At 36.5% G+C, this 6,872-nt stretch overlaps 1 protein-coding gene across 1 annotated transcript; it reads left to right on the top strand.

Moving 5' to 3' along the window:
* Window positions 1–725: 725 nt before the first annotated feature.
* Window positions 726–5,048, top strand: LOC120777531 (glutactin). The gene is made up of 6 exons (XM_040108914.1): window positions 726–1,148; window positions 3,042–3,539; window positions 3,619–3,825; window positions 3,898–4,060; window positions 4,116–4,300; window positions 4,371–5,048. The coding sequence occupies exons 1-6, from the start codon at window positions 789–791 to the stop codon at window positions 4,977–4,979; spliced, it is 2,022 nt and encodes a 673-aa protein (XP_039964848.1). The 5' UTR covers window positions 726–788; the 3' UTR covers window positions 4,980–5,048.
* The last annotated feature ends 1,824 nt before the right edge of the window (window positions 5,049–6,872 follow it).

Here is a 6,872-nt window from a genome sequence, read left to right as displayed (position 1 = left end):
AAGATAAGTTAATATGATACCAAATTTGATTTAATCCGTTCACGATTTCTTGAAACAATGAAGTCGAACACTTTCGCTATATTTTTGACCTTGTCAACCCTTGAAGTTGTTTAGCCGGCTTTGATCATTGCAAGTTGCAAGAGTATAAAAAGTTACATCCAAACTAGCATTTCCTTACTTGTTTATGTTTTTATTTGTTACATCAGGCTATTGTACCCTGCTTTACTGTGCCTATGTGCACTAGGCTGCGCTTTTTGTTGTGATTTGTGTTATTTAACTATTCATCATCACATTTATAATACAGTGACGTAAATTTTGCGAAAGAAATATGAAAAAGTGCAACATCCTATTCCATCATTCATGATTTCTTACGTTTTTCACAAAGAATAAAAAATTGGCCATCGGAATAGGTACAGCTCTGTAAAGGACAATACATGCTTATATCCACAAATATCTAATAACTATATACATAAGTATATGTATATATTTTATAATGCCATCCGTTCCTCCCGAAAATGGACATTCTTACTTTTAAACAATACTACTTATGTACAATACCAATATTGAGACTGCATTGAAGACATAGCGATTACTGTTATATTATGTACAGATTATAAAAGTAGGTATACATTGATTACTGTATATATTGTATTTTCAATCATTAAGAAAATAATCTTTAAAACTATTTTTATAATATGCAGCAAGTTCTATTGGAGGGTAGAAGATATCAGTTCAGTGAGACACGCGAGTTCGCTTCGGTCAGTTGTACACTATCGCGTTTGTTCAAAATGCTTTGGCATTTGGAGGGATTTTCCCCACTCTCGAGTATGATCATAGCATTAGTCCTTTTGTTATCCTTGTGCAGTGCGCAACACTGGCCTTACGATGACTACGATATCCAAGGCGGTGAAGTTGAGATCGAAAACGAAGCACCAAACAACAACCGCTTATACAATAATCCAGCTGCCACAGTGATTCAGCAAATTCCTAAATTCGGATTTCAACCGGCCCGTCCGGATGAGTTGGTTGTACCCGGTTTGGGGATGGTTCGCGGAAAAGTTGGCTACAAGAATATAAGTGGCAGGCCAATAAATTCCTATTTGGGCTTAAAATATGGTGTAGTTCGTCCTGGTTTGGGCAGGTTTCAAGTAAGTTATAAATGACAATTTATGTATTTATATATTTTTTACTGCATTCAATGATACTAAAACTCGAATTAACACTATTAAATATGAATTTTTGCTAAAGAAGTTTTAATAGCCATTTTTTCAAATAAATAAACATATTGTTTTTTAACTAAGCACAAACAGAAAATAGCTCAAAAGTAACAACAAACAGGGAAAAACGTTAAATACGGCTGCACCGAAGGTATCGCCGAGAAAGGACTTTACTTTTCAATTGCCTACTCAGTCCGAAGTAGCACGTTGCTGCGTTGGATTTCGAGGCCAACATTGTTGTTGCTGTTAATGATTGTTAACGGCGAGGTTGTTAAAAACAATGATATCAATATCATCGGCGTTCGCCAGCAGCTATACACGCTTATAGAAGATGATACCTTCTCTATTTAGTTCTGCAGCTCGAATTATTTTCTCCAAGAGTATATTGGGGAAGGGAGTGAAAGGGTGTCGCCTTGTCTGAAACCTCGTTTGGTATCGAAAGGCTCGGAGAGGTTCTTCCCCATCCTGACGGAGCTTTTGGTATTACTCAACGTCAGTTTACACAGCCGTATTAGCTTTGCGGGGATACCAAATTCAGACAGTGCACCATAAAGGCAGCCCCTTTTCGTGCTCTCAGAGAGCACGAGTGCAAGCCGAGTAGAAAATCGTTCGACTCTCTGTTGAACCGTCGAACCATTAAGTGTTGGCGCTAAAACACTGGAGACGTGTCTTCCATCTATCACAACATGACCGATCTGGTTGGTCGTTTTTTTTAAGTTTTCATTGGGGGTATTTTTTAAGTGGCGAGTCCCAAATCCAGCGCACAACCCTGGGGAGGGATGGTTCGCCTTCTCACTTTAGCTAGCTTTCAAACGGATGTTCTTTAGCTACCCAGAGGATACTTGGTCTAACACCGGAAGTCGTGAGCTGCTTAAGCCATATGTAAAAACATTCGTGTTTGTCACAATATAAATTATCAGGATGACGAGTTGAGTTAAACGACGACCAACTGTCGGTCCGTCCATCTGTATGCAAGTGCAAGTTATAACTTGAGCATAAATTGAGATATCGTAAACGGGTTCCTTAGCAAAAAAAGAGAGGAACAGTTCGTAGATGGGCACAATTGGACCAATACCACGCTCACAAACCACTGTTAGAAACTACTAAAAGCGCGATAAGGAAATATCTAAATACGCCAGAGTTATAAAATTTTACATCCGAGATGGTATTCTTCTTCTTCTTAATTGCCGTAGACACCGCTTACGCTATTATAGCCGAGCGGTATACGACGACAAGATGGTATTGGAGGGCTTTATTAAGGACCGGGGTAAAAACTTAAGTATAACCCCAATATCAGACTGAATGAAGTCCATTCCTTTCGTATATTAATATGTTGTCTGTTCAATTATTGAAAATACTATTATTTCAGTTTTATATCGGTGCATACATAATCTACCAAATATGTCTATTGACATAATATGTAAAGTTATATGAATTCCAAATTACAAACTCTATGCTAAAATGTATGTATTATATTCCTATACTTCCATAATTAAGCGTTAGCTAGTTTTGCAGACTCCTTTTTTCTATATTCTTAACTAATTTTCGAGAGCGTAGGACCTGTGAGAGATACTGCACCTCATTCTGTCGAAAAAGTTTCGTTGTGCCTACAATTTTGTTTCCATATGTGGGTTTTTTCAAACTTAGGGATTAGCGGCCCGATTTGTAATTTTTTTTTAATTTTGTGGGGTTAATTTTTGCATCATATTTTCAAATGAAATTACTGGATCCTTAGGTTTCAAACATACCAATCTGAGTGTGCTAAATATTATCATATCAGTTTTATTTCTCTCGGTGGATAAAGAAAGCTTTTTTTTTTCTTAGCAAGCCACTATTTATAAAAACTACAATAATGAGCCAATTGACGCAACACTAGTGGCGCCGCATTGTCCACAGTTTCCGGATTTAGTGACCATAATAGAATCGGAAGCGCGCCGTGAAAATGTTGACGATTGCCTTTCACTAAATATTCATGTACCATCCTATGCAATTCGACCTCAGGGAAGAAGTCGACTTTTGCCTGTGATGGTATTTGTCCATGGGGAAATGCTATTCGATGGAGGAGCTGAAGAAGGCCAACCAGATTATTTCATGGAAAAAGATGTTGTCTTAATATCAATAAATTACCGTCTTGCACCATTTGGCTTCCTTACAACACTCACAAATGAAATGCCCGGAAATGTAGCTCTCGCCGACATACAGTTGGCGCTAGAATGGATTCAACAATACATACGTGCTTTCGGCGGTGATCCACTGCAGGTGACTCTATTCGGTCAGGCGGGCGGAGCAACTTTAGTACACGCACTAAGTTTAAGTGACAAGGTAAATATTACATTTGAAATACTTGTACATATGTATAATTACAGATCGGATATATAATATACGCCAATTTCTTATTTAGGCACAAGGTCTATTTCACAGATTAATTCTACAGTCAGGTACTGCCTTGAACCCATTGTTTTTGGAACAAGATGCTCTATCCATAGCGCGCAGTTTTGCTAATTTGGCTCGTTGTCCGCGAACAAGCGCCCAAGAAATACAAAATCTTCATAATTGTTTTGAGCGTTTAAGCACCACAGAAATTCTAAAAACCATGAAGCGGCATTATGTAAGAGTGCTGTGATTATCAACTATTTCAACTCGTTAACAAATACTTATTTTATTTTATATATAAATGTAGGTAGAAAACGAACCCCGTGGTTTGCATTTCATGGGAGGCTTCAAGCTAAGTGTAGGAGATACCCTTGGATATCTGCCCGTCCATCCTGCGGCTTTTGTCTCCAATCGTACATTTCCAATAATAATTGGAATGGCCAAAGATGCTGGATCTTTTATTTTGACTAGTATTAAAATAAACATGAAACGATTTATGTGATTTAAGCTTTACCGTTTTTTAAGGTTTTTATGATGAATTATCCCGCTTGCGTTCAAATAACGTTTCCGACTACATCAATGTTGTGTTGAAGCACACAGCACAGCCGCGAGATTATTTAGTCTGGAAGAACTTGGCATTACGTGAAATATTTAATGCAGAGGAAATACGTAATCCCACTTTACATTCTTTGATCCCAGGATTACTAGAGGTATTTATTTTCGTTATTATTACTTGTACATGTTCAAATGTAAACATTAAAAAATTTATTTATTTTTTAGCTTACTAATTTAATTTTATACCGTGCTCCAATAATTGACACGATTAGATTCACTTACAAGAAAGCTCCAACATATTTATATTCTTTCGACTACCGAGGTGAATACCATCGTTTTGGTCATTTGAAAAACCCACTTCCATTTGAAACTGACGCTACACTTAGCGATGATAACATTTATCTCTTCCCATACCCGAAAGAAGTGAGCATTTTAAATGCAAAAGACCGCGCTTTATCACGCGAAATCGTTACTATGTGGACCGACTTTGCTACGTCTGGTGTTCCTAATAATGTCGAAGGCGTCTGGCCCAATGTCACTAATGGAATAGGTCCATTCTTGAGAATTGTCAATTTTAAAGCTTCAACGTTGGAATTGGATTATCATTTTGGAGATGGAATTCCAGTACCAAATTTATATCCTGAGTACTTTACAAACACAACATCGACAACCACAACCACAACAACCACTACACCAAGACCCTATTTAAATCATCCTTCTTATACGACTTATTATCCACAATATAACTCAAATTATAGGCAAAGCTATCAGCAGCCAGACAATTATCATTATAGATCACGTACAACCGTACTAAATGGAATGAACCAGTCGTAACTCTTTGGGCGTGAAAGCCAATATTATTCTTAAGTTTCAAATGTAATTGTATGTCTTGAAAATACGACGAAGAAAAAGGGCTAAATACGAGTAGAAATATACGGATATAGAGATGGTTCAAAAATTTATAAAAAAAATTTCAAGGCAAATTCAGTATTATTTATTAGACGATACTAACCAAATACTCTCCTATGTTATAAGTTAAATTTTGGAATTCGGAACTGCTCAAAATTATGGAAAAATTTACATTCTATATATTAAATATGAAAGTAAGTAAGAAGAAACAACTAGGATAGACCTAAATTCGGGTGCAACCGAACATTTTATACTCTTGCAACTTGCAAGAATCAAAGTCAGGGTAATACCTTAAGATGTAGGAATACAAACAATTATTCATATATATACTATATATAACTCATGCACTGACCGACAAATGCAGCAAAAGGTTCGTGAAAAAAAACGAAAATAATTTATACGTAGTATAAGGGAGTTGGGGTAGTATCCACCCGATTTTGTCTATTAACTATTATCATAATACATACCAAAAAAATGTTCCCTAGGTTTCATTACCTCATATACGATAACCAATCATATGGAGCAAAGTCTTCCGGATGCTCGAAAATCCAGAAAATAGGTAAATGGGGGCAAGGTCAAGGTTTTGCTAGAGTTATGAGTAAAACAGGTTACGAAATTTTCATTGAGATGACTCAAATATATCCAGTGTAAAGTCACCTGGAAGTTGAAAATCTTTATACGGGTTATATGAAGGCTCAGGGAAGTATTGACCCCATTCAACCCATTTTGATAGACAGAGTTACTATCGTCAGTAAAAGAGGCTATCTGAATTTCAATTGTATATCTCACACTTTGACCAATATTTTCTATCAAAAGTCAACTATAGATACTGGGGACCACATATTCGGTACCTAAGGGCTTGAACAATTTGAGCAATTTTTAGTCATAAAGTGGCATACTTAATGGAATTATTTGTGCGAAATTGTATCCCATAATATTTGAAATACATAAATTACCTCTTGATTTGTGCAAGAATCAAGTGGAATGTAAAATTGTCGTATAAGTGAAGTAGGCGTGTTTGTAGTCTGATTTCGCCCATTTTTGGATAATAACATAGGAATATGAAAAAAGTGATACGTACTGAATTTAGACGAAATCGATAGGTCGGGTTCCGAGATATGTGAATCCACCAAAAAGTGGGCGGTTCCACGGTCATCGTCCAATTTTCACACCGACTCACATAAGGCCCTCTTATACCATCTCGGACCGGCTCACAGTTACCTTATGATTTCCATTTTCGCACAGTCGGTAGGAGTTCTTATAATATTTGCGCTAAGCAAATTTGGTTGTTGTAGCTTTAGTGGTTTAGGAGATATGTACATTAAACTTATTAGAATTCACTCACACTTTTTCCAAATTTTTTGCCCACAGGTGCCCCTCTTGCCACCTTACAGTTTTATATCTGTATTAAGTGATCAGTTATGACACTTTAAAGGTTCTCGGTTAATGGCGTTTTGTGGCCGTAGATTTCAACTTTTCTCATCATCCTGATCATTTACATATGTATATGTATATGTATATAACTCTATACCTATCTCGATTAGTTTTAGTTGATACGTACAACCGTTGGGTGAGCAAAACTATTATACTATGTAGCAACACGTTACAAGAGTATAAAAGAGCAAAGAGTGTGTTGCGGGAAACCTAAGACCAATATTTTAGATTTCTTACCAAATTGTCGGGGTATAAGTATCTCAGCTGTTGCGATCTCTTTTTATCGCTCTTCCTTTCGAAATATTTCGATAATTTCGTGATCTATTAATTTGTATTGCACTTATACATCATTACCTCATACAAATATATATATGTATGTACATA

The sequence above is a fragment of the Bactrocera tryoni genome, chromosome 5, assembly GCF_016617805.1.
Source record: "Bactrocera tryoni isolate S06 chromosome 5, CSIRO_BtryS06_freeze2, whole genome shotgun sequence".
NCBI classification, from domain to species: domain Eukaryota; kingdom Metazoa; phylum Arthropoda; class Insecta; order Diptera; family Tephritidae; genus Bactrocera; species Bactrocera tryoni.
The sequence above is the reverse complement of the archived record's forward strand: the minus strand, read 5'-3'. Positions and strand labels throughout refer to the sequence as shown.